This window comes from Pteronotus mesoamericanus, unplaced genomic scaffold, assembly GCF_021234165.1.
Source record: "Pteronotus mesoamericanus isolate MK-2021 breed Mesoamerican mustached bat unplaced genomic scaffold, CSHL_Meso_final contig_702, whole genome shotgun sequence".
Taxonomy (NCBI): domain Eukaryota; kingdom Metazoa; phylum Chordata; class Mammalia; order Chiroptera; family Mormoopidae; genus Pteronotus; species Pteronotus mesoamericanus.
Window position 1 is genome coordinate 5920162 of NW_026555239.1, and position 18873 is coordinate 5939034.

The following is an 18873-nucleotide window of genomic DNA, read 5'->3' on the forward strand; positions in this document are numbered from 1 at the left end:
GCGAGTGCTTGTCAGCGCTGTGTCGGGGCAGCCGCTGCCTCCTGGGCCTGCTGGCAGCTGGGGCGGGCGGCGGGGGTGGGGGTGCCCCGTGAGCCCCCGGGGCCTGGTGCCGCCCTCCGGTGCAGCCTTTGCTGCCGGCCTCGGTGGAGGCGGAGCTGCAGGGCACGGGTCTGGGGTTTCGGTGGCTGGTCACCTTTCCGTCCTCTTGCCCATGAGGCCATAAGGCCAGGGGCGAGGGCTGCCGCTCTGCGCTCGGGGGGCGGACAGGCTGAAACCAGGGCAGCTGTGCTGGCAGGAGCGGAGGTGGGTGCCCAGGGAAGGGGGGGTGAGTGCCGCGGCCTGGGGCGTGGCCTGGGCGCAGGTGGGGCACCAGGGCGGGGCCCCTGGGTCGGGGTCCGCGGTCAGCGGTCAGCGGTGAACCGTGGAGCCGCCCCCGGTAGGGGCTCCGGCGCGATGGAGCCGGTGGGCCTGGGCCGCGTGGGCCAGCAGTGGGCTTGCGGTCGGTCTGTGACTGTCCCTGGGTCTTCCTCTCGAGGCTGCTTCCAGGCACCTCCGTGGGAAGTCACATGCGAGGGCTGTGAGGTCACCTTGCTTTGCCTCCTAATTACGTTGCGACTTACCTGAAATTAACCGAGCCTGTCCCTGACGAGACTGTCTTCGGGTTTGGCCTGGGCTGTGTCCCGCTCCTTCTCTGCGGACCCCTCAGCCACGGGTGACAGCGGGGGGCCCCGGCGGGGGAGGGCTGTGGGCTGCGGGCTGGGTGAGCCGGCGCTGGACAGACAGGGGACCGGAAGGGGTGGGGCCCACCCCAGGGCCCTAGGCTGACACGGGGTCGAGGCCCAGAGCCCCCTCAGGTCAGGGGCCGCCGCGCGTGGTGTGGGGAGGACTGCACTCGCTGCCCCAGGCCCGTCGCCGACGTTGCGAAGAACTGGAGCAGCGGGCGCCGCCGGGGCTGTCACCCTGCAGCCTCGCTCCCCGCGGCGGGGGGCGGGCAGAGCGGAGCCCCGTTGCCTGTCTGTTTACATTTTAGCGCAGAAATCACAGGTGGCTGAGGGTCTCTCGTCAGTGGGTCCTCAGGAAAGCAGAGGAGCAAACCTCGAGCTTCTAATTTGTGCAGGACTTAGATTTTTAACGGGAAGTAGCAGTAGCCTTTCCTTTAATTAAATGCCACGCGGCAGCGGCTGTGGGATCGATGGTATTGAAGGGGAAGCCGTGTAATTAGGCCTGTGAGGGACTAACAGGTGGCGGCTGCTCAGGGCGGGGGCGGGGTGGGGGCCGAGGACAGGCTCGGCGCCCGTGCTCTGCTTTCTGAGGGCGCACTTGGAAACGCCCACTTTCCCTTACACGTTTTGGGTGTGTTTCTGGATTTCCTGTTAGTAAGAAATGGCTAGAACCAATTTAGTGAGTTCCCTGTTATTGGACACTTAGGCCCTCCAGGCCGGCGCAGCGTGCGTCCGTGGGTCTGCACAGCCACCGAGCAGGCCCGGCCGGGCTCGAGTCGGGCCAGGAAGGCTGGGCCGCTGGGGGCCCCGTCGCCCCCCCGCCGCCCTGCTGCCTCCGGACCCCCGCTGTCCCTCCCCGTGCGGAGCCACGCCGCCGCCCTCAGCCCGACCGGCGCCGGCGCCCTGTCGCTGCGCCCTGCAGCCAGCAGCCCCCTGCCCCAGCGTGCCTTCCTTGGGGGCCGCCGGGGTGCTGAGCAGCTGCAGGAATTCCTGACCCAAGGCTCCTTAACATCTTTGTTGGGACAGAATTGGCCGTGCGTGTGTGCGTGCGCCACGGCGGTTTTCAGGGTGATGGAGTCGTGTGACTGTTGCTACGGTGAGTCTCCGTGCGCAGAAAGCGTCCCCGGCCCTCAGCGGCTGTTCCCGGCACCTGCCCGCCCCCCATCCCTGGGCGACCACGACACTACGTGCCCTGCCTGTGGACTTCCTCTTCTGGGCATTCGTATGCGTGGAATCACATCACGCCAGGCCTCAAGCTTCCTCTGTGCCCACGAGGCCTCGGGCGGGGAGGCAGGGCTGCTGGGCGGGAGCACAGCATTGGCGCTTCTCGGGCAGCCTGGGAACCCCTGCTGGTGCCCCTTCTTCAGGGGGCCACCTCTGCTCCGCCTGTCACCTCGCCCCTTTCTCGGATCACACGTCCCCCCACGGCAGGAGCCCCTGGGGGGCGGGGCCCGAGGGGACCCTCCGAGGCCGGCGTGGCGCGGGGCTGTGGCTGGGACGGACCGCGCTCTGCGGCGTGACCGGGTGTGGGCAGGAGTCTCAGCGGCGTGTTGGAGCGGCTTGGCCCCTGGGCAGCTCGCACAGCGGTACTCAGCAGCCCGGTCGCGTGGCGACGGCCCGGCGGGGGCTGAGGAGGAGGAGGAAGGCGCGGGGTCTGCTGGCCCGCCTCGCGCGGCTCGGCCTCCGGCTCAGGCTCCCTTGCAGACCCAGGCGGCTGTGATGTGCATGGATCCCTTTCCTTCAGTGTTTCTAATAAAAGCGTTAGAAAGTCAGAATTAAAACCAGTTAAAAAGAGATGGAGTATAGGAAAAACAGCTCAAATTATGGGTAGGTTTTTCTGTTATTCCTGGCTTTTTAGGCAAAAAAAGGGCTTACAGTTGTGAGCCCTTTGCATACACTGTTTTGTGACAGACTTCTGGTTCAGTGTCACTGTGATGGTTCACCCCCATTTGGGCAGGTGATTCCCAGTTGCGTTCTGGTTTGGGCTCGCAGAGTGTGCTCAGCGATCACCCCCGTCAGCACCACAGACTCTGGTCGCCGTGTCCCTGCGGTGTCACAGCGGGCACACGTGTGCATGTGTCACCTCCTTGTCCCCTGGGGAGGTTCTGTGACGGAGCGCGGCAGGCACTTTTGTCCCTTTGCCTTCGGAGGGGGACACCGTGCAGGGGCGAGCAGGGCACTGTCCAAGGCCGTGCGGGTCGGCCGGGCGGGTCCCCGGCCCGTGTCCCGCGTGTGCCGCCCGCTTCTGTGCCGCCTGCTTCCATAGGTCACGAGCGTCTGCCGTGGCGACTTCCCGAGTGGGAGTTTTAGCGAGAGGCGCAGCCTTCTCAGTACAGATGTGCATGGAGCTGGCGTTGGCGTTGTTTTCATGAGAGTATTTCGAGATTCTACTTTTCAGAAAGCAAATCCACTGTTGAAGAGAAAGAAAGGCTGCTTATTTCTCATTTATTTTAAGCTTGTTAAAATTCTTCTTACCATTTAGCTTTCCCTTTTCGAGGACCAGTGGTTTTGCAGTCTGACTCCAAGAGAAACAGGGCAGGAAGCTGACAGGGCCGCCAGACGGACACAGGCTTCACGCGGACACTCAGGCCGTGGGAGTGAAAGGGCGGGGGCAGAGAGAAGGCTCCTGGCTTAGAAGAATGCCAGAAAAAGTAAACATCCAGACAAAGAGTTTTATTAGAGACAGTGGGATGCTGTTGTGATAAAAGGTTCCACTCATTAAGGAGATACCATCTCCTCTAAATGCGCCAGGAAACCAGCTCACAAGGCCGGGAGCGAGCGCTGGGGAGCAGAGAACGTGCCATGGGCGCGGGAGCTCCGGCCCGGCCCCGGGAAATTGGTGCAAAGGGCACATGTACAGTGGTGAGGAGGGGGAAGGTCGGAACAGCACCGTCAACCGCTGCGTCTAATCGACGGACAGACGACCATGCCCGTCGGCGGGAGAGTGTGTGCTCCCCCGCTCCCCCTGCAGAGCCTGTGTGCTGCCGGAATAAGGCGCGGTAAATACCGAAGGATTGAGGTGACCGAGTGCTGCACGTTAGAGATCAGCCTGGCAGTGAGGGGCCCCGGAAATCCTCGAGTATTGGGAAACCTGCCAACGTACTTCTAAGTAACTCGCAGATCAAAGAAATCAGAAGGGACATCTGGAAGTACTTGAGCCGAGTGGCGACACCACCTGTCAGAATCCGTGCGTGGACCTAGACGGCTCGGAGGGGCGTGTGCGCCTTTCGCTGTCTCTGAGAAGAGAGTGATGGCGTCGGAGCGGCGGTCAGGGCTCCCTCGCAGCTCTTCTTCCCGAGCTGGGAGGGGAGGGCATTGGACACTCGTGCGGCGCTGTTCTTTCTGAACCCGCCGGATCCTGACAGGGTGCTTGTTTTCTTTTGTGGTTCTTGGATCACCATTGAGGTGATGTGTCTGTTTTTGTATGTTTAGTAGCCATTTCTGTTTCCTCTTCTGTGAGTTTTTTATTTCCTATACACTGAACTCTTTTAGTTTTGTATGTGCTCTTTATGTGTTAGTAATACTAACCTTTTATAGTATCTGTTGCAGGTATTTGTCGCGTCTGTCACCTGCTTCTTTAATATTGCAGTGCCTTGGACAGTATGTTTATTTCAAACTTCAATTTGCAAATCTTCTGATTTTAGTTTCCGGATTTGTGCCTCGCAGAGAAGCCCTTTTCTCCTTCTCCAAATATCAAAACGCTCTCCTCTGTTTTCTTGTAGCCTTTTTATTTTCCCTTTGTGTCCACACAGACCACTGTGCTCTCTGAATTTCCAATCATAGTCAAATTGTCTGGATGTCGCTGGTTGACAGGCCCCTCGATTCGAAACACTGCTTCCACGGTACCTGAGTGCAGGTCTGAGCGGAGCCTTTCGCTCCGCATTCGACCCTTTCTCCGTGGCCTCGCTCTTGGGACCCCGCTGCCTTCATTGCTGCAGCTGTCACACGTTGTCTTACCTGTTAGGCCAAGTCCCTTTCCGTTATCCTTTTTGATAATTTTTATTGGCTGTTCTGGTGCATCTGGTCTTTCCAGTGAACTGGGGTCACTTTACCAAAGTTCAGACACAGTCAGTGAATCCCATCGGAATTTTGGTTGGCTTTGCATTGACTAGAAGGGTGTTTTTTTAACGCTACAGCGCACAGCTTTGTAATTTTGCGCCTTAGGTCTGGGAACCTGTCGCTGCTTTTGTATCCTGCATGCCCCTCTGGGCGGAGCTCTTCCCTCCCTGTCACCGTCCCGGCCGCCGCCCCCTCTGCAGGGGGCGCCTCTGCTCCCCGGCACTGTGGCTCCAGGAGCCTCCCTGGCTGGAGGGCTGGCCCTGGCTGCCGCTCCCCACGGAGACCTTCCTGACGGGGCGCTCCCCTTGGCCAGCCTCGCTGCACGCCTTCCTGGTCCCCTGCGCATGCCACTGGTGGGTGAATGTCACGTGGCCGTGTTCGGGGCGGAGGCAAGGTCTCGGAGCTCAGAGCCGTGCACCCCTTTGACCCTCCCCCCCGCCAGCCCGGTGCTGGCGGGCGAAGGCGCTGCCCAAGCCCTGCTCACTGCTCGCCTCCCTGGGCCGGCCCGTCCCTGTTCCTGTGGGTCCCAGCAAACCCGTCTGGATCTGTTTACAGGCTGCCGCCCGTTTTTTGTTCAGCTGGTGCCAGTAACGCTTTTCGTTCACTTCCTTGGTGGGTTTTGAGGGTGCTTGTATCTGGCGCCTTGCTGAGCTCAGGACCCCGGGCCCTGCTGCCTGCTAGCTCTGCCTGCCTCTGTCCCTGGCTCAGCGCTGGGCTGGCCCCGTGCCTGGTGCCTGGTGGCTGTAGCAGTCCCCGGCCTCGCCTCTGACCTGAGCGCCTTTCTCAGCAAGCAAGAGAGGGCTGCCTCTGCAGGACTTCCCAAGAGCAAGGAGGGCTCTCTGGGAGCCCCAGCTGATGTGCCCTCTTCTCAGTGGCTCAGTGGGTCAGCTGTCTCCTTAGTCACTGCTGAGGGCGGGACTTAGCACCACACCAGCCAATCCGGCCCACCCTCAGAGTGGGGTGGGTGCGGTCAGTTTTCCCTGGGGGACTCCCCGCCGCCCCGTCCTGGGGCTGGGGGGGGTTCTGGTGGAAAGGTGGGAGGGGCGCGTAGGCCTGGGGTGGCATCTGCAGCTGGCCTCTGTCAGCCTGGCCCCGGGGCATTGCCCTTCAGCCGGGTTCAGCACCTCCGCAGAGCGGCCGGGGCTGCTGGCCGGGAGGCACGGCTCTCGCCCGGGGCACCCCCGCGGGGCTGCTGCAACACCTGGCTCTGCTCTGGCCGCGGGGATTCCGCGATGGGCCCGCTGCCCATATCCATGAGTGAGAGCGGTCAGTGTCACAAAGCTCTTTGGATACAGGCAGTTCATAGAGTGGAAAGACCCTGGCGTAGGAGGTCCCTTAGTTCCTGTGCCACCCGACCCAGTCCCCTAACCTCTTCGAGCCGCGGCCTCATGTGCACAGTGGGTCTTGGCCTGGACCACCACAGCTGTCCGGGGGACCGGAGAGGGCATGTGGGGAAGCCGCCCTCCGACGGGAAGGCGGGGAGCCAGACCTCGCCTCTCCCTGCACCGTCTGGAGCCGCCGGGGGCGTCTCCCTGGAGGTGGCAGGTCCAGGGAGCACGGCGCATGCGGCTGCTCCCGGCTGCTCCCAGGAGCCGCGGCAGGAGGCCGGGCCCCAGCTGCGGGGCAGGCCTGGGAGCCGGAGGGTGAGTGCCCGGCGGTGGCGTTCGGGGGTCCGGTCGGCTCCCGTGCTGCCTCCGGGGAGCTGGGGCAGACTTCTGTCCCCTGAGGCTGCTGCAAAAGGCAGGTTATGGCTGGGACTTCTGCCCATGTGATCTCTGCTCATTTTGCTTAGACTTCAGTAATTGGAAAAAGATTAGATGTCAGGACTTTGTTTTTTTGTTGATTATATTACAAAAGTTGCCTCTTTAATCATTTCTTTTATTCCTGGTATTAATCATCGGCTCTGAGCTGTTAGAAGAACCTAATTGTTCACTAGGTCCGTAACTTAAGGAGAGAAATAATGACTTCAGTTTCAGTAGGATCAACTGAGTGTTGACATCCCTACGAATCGAACTGTGTTTTCTAGCCATTCAGGGCATGTGAGTAGGACCCCCCAAGGAGACACGGAAGGTCAGACGGCATCCGGGGCCCTCACCCTTGCCCTTCTGTCCCCTGCTGTGCCCCTGCCCCCTCTGTCCTTGGCCAGCCCCGCCCCCTGTGACCATCCCACCTGTGGGTGCTCGTGCAGGGGCAGCGACCCGTGTGGTTCGGCCGCCCGAGGACTTCGCTGTCCTGGGGGGTGCAGTGTGGCCCCACCCGCAGTCAGCGCGGCACACGCACAGGCCCGCCTCCAGGACACGGCCGGAGGGCCAGCCCTTCAGATACTCTTACAGCCGACGGGAGGGAGGGGGGCGGGACGAGAGGGGAAAGCCTCGCTCAGGTGTGGAGCTGGGGAGGAGGCATTTGCGGGGGAGAGAAGCACAGGAGGCGGCCGGGCCCCTGCCGTGCTCACCGGCCCCAGGGTGGTGCTGGGGACACTCGGGGCGCATTTACAGACATGTCCCGTCTGAGGGGCGCAGGTGGGCAGGCGACATGCAGCGCGGTTGGGGCAGCGTGGTAACTCGTCTCGATACGGAGAACATCGGCATCCGGGATTTTCACCAGCTAGGCTCTCCTGGGTTCCTCTGTGGGGCTCTGTGCCCCGGAACCAGGGCGGGGGGACGGTGTCAGCATGCGGGGGGGTACTCGCTGTTTGTAAAGCTGTTCTCCTTGTCTCTTTCCAACAGAGGAGCTGCGGAAGCTGAGCTGGTCTGGGATCCCTAAGCCGGTTCGTCCGATTACGTGGAAGCTCCTCTCAGTAAGTGTCTCAGCGACCTGGGCCTGCTCATTGCCACCGTCCTCCTGGGGGGCCCCGCCCCCGCCCCTCGCCTGGCCAGAGCGTGGCGGCGCCCGGTCTTGCTGCTGCGACGCAGGCCTTCGTGCGGCTGAGGTGGCGTCCAGCCTCCGCTCCCCTTCTGGCTTGGTTTGACAGGCTGGCCGCCAACGACAAGCAGTTGCTTACGGCAGCTGCATTCCCTTTCTCCGATTGTATTGTTTAAAAACCTTCATGAGATTGCCATACCTGGGGCATAGAAAGTTCCAGCGTAGGAGACTGTGTCCACCCTGAGGCGTTGGTGACAGGGACAGCTCTCTGACCCGGCTTCTCCACGGCAGTGTTGGCGTGAGGGCGACAGGGCGAGGTCAGGGGCTGCTCGTTCCTGCGACGGGGAGAGCCCGGCCCCCTCGGTCCTCGCCCGGCCGCCTCTTGGGCCCCGGACAGGGCCGGCGGCGGGCGGCGCCAGACTCGGGCGCGGCCGGGCTACCCGCTGGCTCGACAGGGTCCGGCCGGGACCCGACGGCGGACAGGCGGCTCTCCCCTCTTCCTTTTGTGTTATTTTGGAGCCAGTCAATCGGGGAGTCTGTTTGCTCTAAATTGGGTCTGACTTCAGTATTTAAAAGACTCTTTTTCACTAATGAGTCTTAATAAATTCGCAGCTTAGTACCTCGTAATCCTCAACACAGATGCAGCTTTGTGCAGTGAATATTTATTGATTAAATACTCTCGTGCTATTAAAATTAGACCTGCAATTGCTTGTATTTCAGTTGGTTTTTAAAGTGCTTCTACCCCGTGTTCCCAGCGCCCTCTAAGGCCGGTGACGCGCCGTGGGGAGCTCGGTGCCAGCGTTGGCGGGGCCCGCGCTGCGGTCCTGCTTGTTGAGGGCGTGCCATCTCTGTGGGCAGGTCTCGTGGATCGAGGCTCAGTCCCTCCCGTCCTGCCTGGGGACTGACTTGGGGACAGATGCGTGGGACGGAGGTGCCCGAGGCGCCACCGTGCTGGCTCGGTGGGAGGGAGGGCGGCGGTGGGCAGAGCCTGTCGCCAGGTGTCCTGGGAGTGCAGGGGACAGATGGTCCGGTGGCCTCAGGACCCTGTGTCCCCTCACTGAATCCAGGGGCCTGTGGCCTGGAGACAGGTGGCCCCGTCCCTGTGGGAGGTACAGGGGGCGGGCAGGGACTGCGGGTGAGGGGCGCAGCTGTGCGGGAAGGCGGGGCGCGGCAGTGGGCGCTGGGCAGGGGGGCGAGAAGTGACAGTTCTGGCTGGGCTGACAGGTGAGTAAAAGCAAGTGTCCTGTCCGCAAGTGCAGCTTGTCCTTCTGGGGGGGCGGGCACAGGGAGGCAGGGAGGGGTGCAGGGATGGGGGCACCAGGATGGGTGGCGTGGTTGTGGGCCGTGTACGCTCCTTAGCTCAGGTCAGGTCTCTTGGGGAAGGTGGGCTGCTTGTGTGGCGTCTCGAAGGGTGACTGTTCCCAGTGGAGGGACGCGGGGCGGTGGGGTTGGGCGAGCAGGAGCCCTGGGCGGTGGCCACCGGAGGGGTGGGGTCTGGGGGCCAGGGCCGCGGCCGGGGCTCCGGGTCACCTTCCCGAGCTGGGCCAGGGCTTCAGCAGCGGCCCCCCCGCACCCCCCGCCCCGCCCTGCACACCCGTGGAAGCGATGAGGCCGCCCCTGGGCTGGAGAGGGTGGGGCGCGGCCGGGTGGGGAGGGGCGCGGCGGGCGGCCGGGCGGCCCCTCCGTGGCCCCTCCGTTCACGGGCCCTCTGGGCCGGGAGCCTTCTCTGTCTCTGGCGACGGCGGGTGCTGGGAGGTGGTGGTGACCGGACCGCGGCCGAGTCCCCGCACCTCAGGGGCCCCTGGGAAGGAGAGGTGCCCTGTGTCCCCTGGGCCCGCGGCCCCTCAGGCGTCAGAGCCCCTGGCGCGCTGCGCCCCTCGCTCGCTCCCTGCGTGTCTCCCTGGTGTGTGAGCCCTTCGTGGGCGCCTGCCGCGTCGGGGCGGCGGTCCGGGCTGCAGGGTGTGCGGGCACAGACCGGGGGGCAGGGCCCTTCACGCCCCATGGTGCTGGGCACGTGAGCCGGCTGCGCCCCGCCCCCCGGGAGGGTGCTGGGGCCTGGACAGAGCACACCGGGGCCGGCAGAGGGGTTGGCGGCTGGACCAGGAAGCCAGGGGTTCTGGGGGCCGCGCTCAGCGCCTGCCCTCTGGGCCCGTGTGCTCGGGGAGAACAGGCCACGTGCGTTCACTTTGCCCCGAGGCAAAGGCCACGGGGAGGGGCCCGCCAGGTGAGGGCCGCCGGTGGCACAGGGCGTGGACAGGCAGAAGGAGGTCCAAGTGGGGGAGGGGGGTGTGCTCTCCCGTCCTGGAGCCTCTCTCCTGGGCCCTGGCCGCCCCAGGCACAGTCAGCAGAGCGGGGTCTGTCACCACAGGCTTGGGGCCTGGTGGCGGGGGCTGGCACGGTCCCTGACCCTGCAGGTGTGTCTGGGCGTGGCCCTCAGCCAGGCCCCGCATGGGTGCTGCGTCACAGGCTGCCCTGGAGGGCGCTGGGGAGGGCGCGGCGAGCGCTTCCCCCGAGGAGGGCCCTCCCCGCCAGGCGCTCCTGGAATCCAGGTTTCCTCTGTGCGGGCCGCGCCGGCAGACTGGCGCCTCGGGGTGGGCTGGGCATCGGAGTGTGCAGGGCGGCACCGTGCCGTGACACGGCCCCGCTGGGTCGGGTGGGGACAGGAGCAGCAGGCGTGCAGCAGTATCAGGCTGCTCTCTGGACCCGGGTGCACGTTCCTGTCCCCTGGGGAGCTTGGGAAGGGCTGGGGACCCAGGCTCCATGTGGCACAGGGCACGCGGCAGCCAGCGGGGGCTCAGGCCTGGGGGCGAGACTGACCAAGAGGGTGTGGCGTCCCCAGGGGCTCAGTGGTGGGTGGTGGGGTGCCCGCCCCAGCCCCCTCTGCTCCCAGGACCCAGGACCTCAGCGCTGAACCCAGGGCCAAGGAGAAGGTACTTTCCGCCCATTTAAAGGGCACGAGCAAAGCCGCACTGGAACGCGAGCCTGTTTCAGGGCCCCGGGGCTGAGGGGTGGCCCTGGGCACGCTCACGGACGTCGCGAGCACGCCCGGTGGCCGGGAGAGCACTGTCCCCCGAGGGCAGGCGAGGGGCCTGGCTCTCGCCAGCAAGCGCAGCCCTGCGCCCCGTCGGGACCGGGCCCTGCACCCTGGCGCCAGCCCCAACGCCACTGGACGCCAAAGTCCAGCAGGCATGGTGGTGGCTTTGCCAAAGTTCGCCCTGTGGGAAACTAAGCGGACGTGCGTCGCATGCCGGATGTTGGTGCTGTGCGTGGGTGACTAACATGAGAGGTGACATGTGGCGCGTGGTCCGCCGTTTCCTGAGCTCGTTTGCACAGGACGCGGTAGGAGGGCAGGGGCTTGTGTCCCGGGGACGGTGTCGCGCCGCGCCTGCGCATCCGTGGTTCGGCATTTGTGATCAGTGTTTGTATAGCACGCTAACACGGCAGTCACATCTCCTGTAGTTCTGTCATTTAGAATTCGCCGCATCCTTGGATGTGTCTCGTTTGCATAATTTCTAGTCCTGCTTAATTATCTGAAGGCCTCAGCTCTCCCGCCTGTGTGTCCCTGCCGGAAAGGGAGCGCCGGGCGGGTGCGCGGGGGTCTCTGTCGCCCATGCTCCCTGCGGCCGAGCTGCCTGCGGGGGTTTCCGCCTGTGAGCTGGTCCGCACGTGGGGAGCAGGGGGACTTCTGTGGCTCGTCCTGCTCCCTCAGAGCCCTGGCTGTCGCGGCCCATGGCTGGTGTGGGGCGGCCCCACCCTTCCCGGGCTCAGGCCGCGCCGCACGCCTGCCTGCCGCTCACCTGGGAGGTCGAGCCCGGTGCGCGTGGGCCGGGTGCGCTGCCTGCTCCGTGAGTTCTGTCACCCTTCCCAGGGTGCTGGCTCGGTCTCTCCCTGCCTCCACGTGCCTTCTCCACCTTTGACGCAAACCCACCCCAGAACCGTGTGCCGACGCCAACCTCTGCCTGCCGGACTCGCCCAGGCCTCTTCCTGCTGGGCCCAGGGCTGTGCCCTCCCCGGCAACAGCGCTCTGAGCCGGGTGTCGGGGACCCGGGGGCTGGGGGTGCCTGCCCCATCTGCGCGAGCGCCCCTCCCCCTGCCCCTGGGATGCCCGAGTGCCACAGAGAGAGCTGGGCCGGGAGGGGGGACCCTGCGGCCACCGCCAGGGAGTCCGGTTGCAGGCCTCAGACAGCGGGGGGCGGGGACATTGGAGCAGGGACGTGGGAGGGGCAGGCGGTGGACCCCGGGTGTGTGTTGGGGGCAGCGCCTTCCAGCCTCGGTCGGTCTTTGAGGAGAGGGTGTTTGGCCCTGCGGGGCTCTCACCGTGCGCCAGGGGACGCGGTGTCGCCTGGGTCCTGGCTCGCAGGGCAGGGCCCCTGAGGAGGGAGCGTGTGTGTGGAAAGGCTGCCTCAGCCCCTCGGGCCGCAGGGATGACAGGGGGTCCGTCCGTCCGCGGGGTCGGCAGGAGCAGGCCAGGCTCTGTGGCCCTGCCGTCTCTCACAGCCGGTCAGCCCTGCCCTGGCAGCGTGAGAAATGTCCCGTGTGACGGCAGTCACAGCGTGTTCCCGTGAAACCTCACTTAGAACAGCCGGCTCTGGCCGGCCCGCCTCTGCGCAGCGGGCGGCCCCCGTTGGCCCCGAGATTTTTAAAACGGGCACCACCTGACTGTCGCGTCGGAGCACTGGCCTCTTTTCCCGTAAATGGCTGAATAAAAAAAGGACAGCAACCAACACAACGGCCCCCTTGTGTGAGTGGATTTACATGATACCTGTTTTTGCCAGATCAGCAAAAAATGTGGTTTTTTTTGGTGGGCCCCAGAATTTGAGCGCTTAGTTTGCGTGCGCCCCCAGGAGAGATGAAAGAGGTTGACCGCAGCCGGCCTGGCGGGGGGTGTCTGCAGACGGAGTCGTGGCTTCGGGGGAAGCAGAGGGCGGCCACACGGGGCGGGGCCCGGGCAGGAGCCGCAGCGGCGTTCCTGGGGTGGCGCCCGGCCCCCCCAACCTCACACGTCCGCAAGGCCTGGCTGTGTCTGGGACAGGGGGCGGTGGAGCCCGCGTCCACCAGTGGATGCCTGTCCTCCGCGTCTCCGCATCCCGGCCGGTCCAGGGTCCGGGAGACGTCAGTGAACGTGCGGTTGTGCGTGTGCGTGTGCCTGTGCCTGTGTGACCCCCATGGGGCGGGCTCCTGGGGGGCCGGGACCTGGGCCCCGTGCTCCTGCACAGGGCAGCTGCCCGCAGGGCCCGTGACTCCTGGTGCCCTGCTGGGCTCCCGAGCCGGGTTCCTCTTCCGTGCACAGAGCTCAGGGCGGCCTCGCGGGGTCCGAGGCAGCGGAGCTGCCCCTTCTCTTTGCTTAGCTTATGCCTGTGGCCATTGAGGACACAGGGAAAGGAGTGAACCTGGGTGACTTTTATTCTCCGAGAGCCCGTGGGACGTGATGGCACGTCGTCTCTCAGGCCACCTCGGACCTGGTGGAGGCACGTCTCTCTCGGGCCCAGCCAGACCGCGCTGTGCCGTGGCGCCCCGTGCGGCACAGGGCAGGGCTGGGGGCCCGGGAGAGGGCCCTGTGAGCAGCGGGGCGGGCCATGGCACAGGCCCGGCCACGGCGGGCTCCGCTCGGTGGGACCCTGGCCTTCCCTCACCTGGCCGGGACCGAGGGCGGGGGCAGCAGCGCCCCTTTCTCAGGGGTGGGGCCCTGGCTGGCGGGCGTGTGGGCTGGTCAGCTGGGCCGTGGTGATGGCAGACGGGCCCCTTGCCAGCGGCTGCGGCTTCCCGAGCGTGTCAGCGCAGGTGTCCCCGGCGGGGCGGAGGGCGCCAGCACCTGCGAGCAGGCCGCAGGCTGGAACTCACACAGGCGCCGGCAGGCTCCTGGGCAGTAAGGCCGCAGCGGCCTGCACACCCGGGGTGCCCCCGTGCCACCCGTGGGGGCGGCGCCGCGGGGGCCGCCCGGCGTCCTGTCGTGCCACGCGTGCCAGTGTCCTGCACAGCCAAGGTGGCCTGTGCTTGGTCCGGGGCGGGGGGCGCTGTGACACAGACATAGCTCGTGGGGGGTGGTCCACGTGCAGGAGCCGGGGCGGCAGGCCTGTCTTCACAGTGCTGGCTGGCAGAAGGTTTGCACCGCTTTGCTGCCCACGGCCTGCCTCACGGCCCCTCAGTTCCGCCCCTGCTGCGCAAGGCGCGGACGGGCAGCCGTGCCCCAGCGAGGCTTCGCCGCCGGCATGGGTGGTGGCGCGTGTGCCCGGCCCATGGAGCCCGCGCTGGCGAGTGCAGGTGCGCGGTCAGGGTCCCGGAGTAGGACGCGCTGGGGGAAGGAAGCTTTCTTAGAGGACACGTGGGAGGGACTCGGCATAAGGGGTAGTGACCTGGGCTGCAGTCAAGCCAGGGGCTTCCCCTAAGACAGTCGTCACGGGGAGCGAGGGAAGCCACAGGGAGGACAGCGCTTACAGCAGAGCCCCCGTGCAGGCCGGGCGGCGCGGAGAGAGAGGGCGGGCACTTGCACACGCCTCGCAGGCGAGAGCGCGTGGCGGCACCCACTCGTGTCCTTGGACGCGTGGGTGAAACCGCGTTCTGAGAGGTGCTGCTGTGGATGCCGTGGGGTGGCTGAGACAGAGAGCTGCGCAAGGCCCGGCGTCGGCGAGGATGTGGGGCGCCGGGTGCCCTCAGGCCCTGCCACGGGAGCGCCGTTGCTCTTGCACACCGTTCCCGGGTGTGGACTCGATGAGGCGTGTGCCCGGCGCCGCCAGGCAGGCACGGACAGTTTATAGCAGAGCTGCGGGCAGCCGCGACGGCCGCTCACAGCGGGCCGGGCCTCGTGCGTGGGACTGATGTGCCGCGGTGACGGCCGCTCCCGTTCTGAGCTGCCGGGTGAGTGACTTCTCCGGCGGAGGACAGAAAGGGCGTGGGTTGTGTGCCCGGCCCGCTGCACAGACCTCTGCGTTCCTCAGGTGGGAGGCCTCCACAGTGAGGGGCGCGGCCCCCGAGCCGGGCGGAGCCGGGTGGAGCGGGGTGCAGGCGGGTGCAGGCGGGTGGGGGGTGCGGGCCACCCGGGGCCGCTGCGCCTGCCTGGGTCTGTGCCTCGTTTTCCACCATGGACCTGCCCTCCCCCTTCGTTTTGGGGGTGAGCCCGCGTCTCTTCTTCGCTCTCCTCAGGGAGAGCCGCGCGTCAGCGTCGACCACGTGCTGTACTGTTGTGTTTTTCCTCCCCAGGGCTACCTTCCTGCCAACGCCGAGCGGAGGCCGGCCACGCTCCGAAGGAAGCAGAAGGAGTACTTCGCCTTCGTGGAGCACTACTACGACGCCCGGAACGGCGACGTGCACCGGGACACGTACAGGCAGGTGGGCGCCTCTCCGTCGCACGGGCCCCCGGCGGGCCACAGGGCTGTACTTTCTTACAGAGACGTGAACTTGGAAACACGTGGTTGGCCTGTGACTCCTGGCGGGTCCAGGACGTGCTGTTGGAGCAGCCTGCGGGATGCCCCGTCCCCGCGGGCTGCGCGAGATGGAGGACCCCAAACGGCCTGCGCTGCCGGCAGACAGGCACGCGGCCCTGCGTCGGCGGCCGTGCAGTCGCATGTCACTGAGACGAGCTTCCGCTTTCCCGGACACGTGTCCGGGCCGAATGTTTCCTTTCGGAAGCCCTGCCTCTAGTGAAGGAGCGTCGCTGAGTCCCCCACCCACGGGCACCCTGCTCGCTCCCCGTCTGGTTGGCCTGGGTATATGAGAAGGTCCAGGGACCGGCTGCCCTCCGCCGGGCGACCCCCGTTGCTGTGACGTGAGCGGTTCCTGGGGAGCACCCGCGGCACGGGGCGCGGCCGGAGCGGGGGCGGAGGAGGGCCGGGGTGGCAGGAGCCGCATCCCCGCCGGCCAGGCCCCCCGCCTCAGGCCCGCTGCTGCCCGGAGCCTGTCCCCGGTCGCCCTCGGACGCCCCGCAGGTGGGGCACTGCCACCCGGTCGCTCTGGGGAACTGACATGAGGCCGGCTGCGCTGGGGTTTGTTAGGGAAACGTTTGCTCACTCGCCTCATCCTTCCGCCTCACTGCTGGTGGACGGGGTCGGAGCTGGTGGTGTTTGAAAGTGTTTTTGATGTATTTTTGCTTAAAAAGACTTCCAGGGGTGATGCTGGCATCTATCTGGAAGACCCGCCAAGCTGTTTCCTGTTACGAATCCCGTAAGGGAAGCTTAATTAAAAGCGGGCGTTACATCTTTATTCAGCTGCTGAGATGGGCAACAAAAAGCTCCGCGCCGCTGCGGTTCCCACGGGCTCCTGCACTCGTGTAACGGAGACGCGGTGGGGGCTGCTGTGTCCTGTCGGCCTGCTCGCCTGTGCGCGGTGAGCCTGCCCCTCGCAGGGCCGCCGTGCCGACCGCCCGTCCCTCCCGGACGCCCCGGTAGTCGCCGCAGAGCTGCGCGCCTGGGCCTGGCGCACCGCAGTCTCTCTCTGCTGCCCACGCACGGTGCTCTCTAACCATGGGCTCCCTCACCCAGCCGCGCCGGCCCCGACATGGGCAGCCGCTCCTCTCCCGCCCTGGGGGACTGTGTCCCCCCTTGGTTTCCATGTTTGCTCTGTGCTGAAGACGTTCTGCCCCGAGCACCCGGAGTCGATCAGAGGGACAGAGTTCTCGGGTGTGCCATCCCGCCCGCGGAGCTCTGCGGGCGCCGTGGCCTCCCCTCGCCCGGCCCTGTACGTGGGGGTGGGGGACGGGGTCTGGAGGGGCGCACGTGCTGCTGGACACTCGCTGGGCTTCCTCCTGGTGGCTTGGGGGACGGCGCCTGTGGTTGTTGGCGGTGCCGCTGCCCTGTGCGCTCAGTGCACCTGCCTTGCTGACCCTTCTGTGGGCTGGGCGGGGCGTGCGGAGGACGGACGTTCGTCCGTGTGGGTGGGGCTGCGTGGAGCAGCGCTCTGAGCGTGGCCCTCGGGGCGCCCTGGTGGAGGGACGAGGTGCCGAGGGTTCTCGTCCCTGCCCGGGCCTGGGCTTCTGCCTGTGCCCTCTGACCCCTCCCCCGAGCCTGGCAGGCCCCCCACCTTCTCCTCCTCGGCCCACGCTGCTCAGGGACTGGAGGAGGTGAGCCCTGCTCCTCCCTGTGGAAAGTGCCCCCGACTCCCCAAGGGCTTGGCGAGGGGAGAAAGACGGGGCTTGGGCTCCATGAAGAAGCTGTCACAGCTGCAAACCCACGTGTGGCCAACGCACTGGAGCTGCTCCCGTGTCAGAGGCCGGAAGTCGGTGCTTACTGATTGCTGAGGGTTATGTCCCCGAGCGGCTGCGGGCTGGCCCTGCTCCTGGTCACGCAGCTGCTGCCGTGCGGCTGGGAGCGTCCAGCAGGCCTGGCGGGCTGGCCGGCGAGCCCCTGCGGCGCAGGGCCAGGGCGTGTCTCAGGGAGCGGGGCCAGAGCCAGCGTCAGCGCGCGCCGTCCTCGAGGGTCACCATTTTAAGTGGAGTGGAGTGATGTTCGTCACCTACTGTCTGTTTCTCCTCCACCTGCAGATCCACATAGACATCCCGCGGATGACTCCCGAAGCGCTGGTACTTCAACCCAAAGTGACGGAGGTAAGACTGGCGTCGGGAGGGGCCTGGGTGGCCGGGGCCCGTGTCCCCCGTCCTGGTCTGATGGCAGGTGTGGTGGAGGCGCCTCGCCCCCGACAGGGCCATTCGTGGAGCGTCCGCTCGCCTGGCTGTGCAGGACCGGCGCCTGCACAGCACGCACGGAGGCCCTCGCGGACCCGCCGGCCTGCTCGGGCCCAAGAGCCGGGCCCGAACCTGACTGTGTATGCGGCCACTCCGTGTCCTCACCCCTGTCTGGGTGTCCCTATCCCCTCCTGACTCATGTTTGTGATTCTTCCTCACTCTGCGGGCCCCGCTGCATGTCATGTGATGCGTGTGGTGCACATGATGCCGAGAGAACAGGGACCTGGCGCTGCGTCCCCCCCACCCCGTGTGGCCGGGGCCCTGCAGCTTGTTTTTCTTTCTCTGCGCTGTTTTCGGAGGCTCAGCCAGTTTGCCCAGCTGCATCAGAGCCCCCGCCCCAAGGCCCCACTCCTCCTGTGGCCTTTCTCCCGCTGGCGGACGTCCGGGTTGTGTCCGACGCTTTGCTCTAGGGACTGGGCCCCCGGAACCTTTGTGGACATTTATGCAGGTGCCCACAGACCAGACTTCCTCCGGGGCGTTGAGAGGTGAAACTGTCCCATGGTTGGGGGTGCTGTGCTTTCCCGACGGAGTGTGGATTCAGCCGTGGAGGGTCAGAGTCCTGGTGCGTGGCGTCCGCGCCAGTTCCCGGCGTCGCCCGCGTGGCCCCGCAGCGCGTCTCCGGCGGGGCCCTCCCTGTGCCGGCTTTCGCTTTCCCGGCGGCTGACGCAGGCGCGCGCCTCCTCAGGCCCCCCGGACTCCAGTGCGGCCTCTTCCAGGAAGTGCTCGGGCCTGTCTTTGCCTTTGTTGTTGGTGGTCGATCTTCCTGTGTTAGGGATTCCGCGTTTTTATCAGCTGTGCGTTGCAGGCAGCCTCTCCTGCCCTGCGGCCCTTCCTGCCCTCTCCTTGGTGGCCGTCAGGGGTCGGAAATTCCGTTTCGGCGGCGTTTCGGCTCTGGCGGGCTGTGGCGGCTTCGCTGCGCATCTCTTCCCGCACAGGCATGTTGTGAAGCCGCCCTCTCCTGTGTCCACCCGAAGGCTCGAACCTTTTGCCTTTCACACCCACGTGTTTACTAATTCGTCTCTAATTGACGGGGGTGGGGGGTGCATATGGCTCAGCTCCCGCCTTGGGACCCTCGGCCCTGTGTCCCAGACGGAGCGTCATGGAGGGAGTGTCACGGAGGGACCGCCCGTCTCCCATGCTGTGCAGCTCGCCCTGGCGCAGAGCTGGGCTTGTCCCCTGGGCCTGGTCCCTGGGTTCGAGGCTCGTCCCCAGGCCACGCCCTGCTAGTGCCTTCCGCTCGGCAGCGGGCCTGCGGTGCTCGGTGCTCGGTGGGTGTTCACAGCCCCTGACCCCCTGCGGCGAGGGTGTGGTCGGCTCTTTACGGAGTTTACAACATCTTTACGAAGTTTAGTTTTCATCTTCATGAACCCACTGTTTCTCCATTTTAGAACCACTTGCAATGCCTTTCAGTGCAGTTTAAAGTGTACTCTGTAAAAGGTCTCGTGTATTAGGTGTTTTCTTAGTTACCATATATTTTGTTATTATAAATCGTGTTTCTTTGAAATTGAATTTTTTCTTGTCTGAAATATTTGTTTTATGTCTCGATTGCTTTAGTAA

At 65.5% G+C, this 18873-nt stretch overlaps 1 protein-coding gene across 1 annotated transcript in view; it reads left to right on the plus strand.

The window, feature by feature from the left end:
- TBC1D22A (TBC1 domain family member 22A) overlaps positions 1 to 18873 on the plus strand; it is a 152449-nt gene that overhangs the window by 42636 nt on the left and 90940 nt on the right. Inside the window, exons 5-7 of the mRNA XM_054582600.1 lie at positions 7508 to 7578; positions 14841 to 14969; positions 17116 to 17178. Coding sequence (XP_054438575.1) covers positions 7508 to 7578; positions 14841 to 14969; positions 17116 to 17178 — 263 coding nt within the window. The remainder of the gene's footprint in view (positions 1 to 7507; positions 7579 to 14840; positions 14970 to 17115; positions 17179 to 18873) is intronic.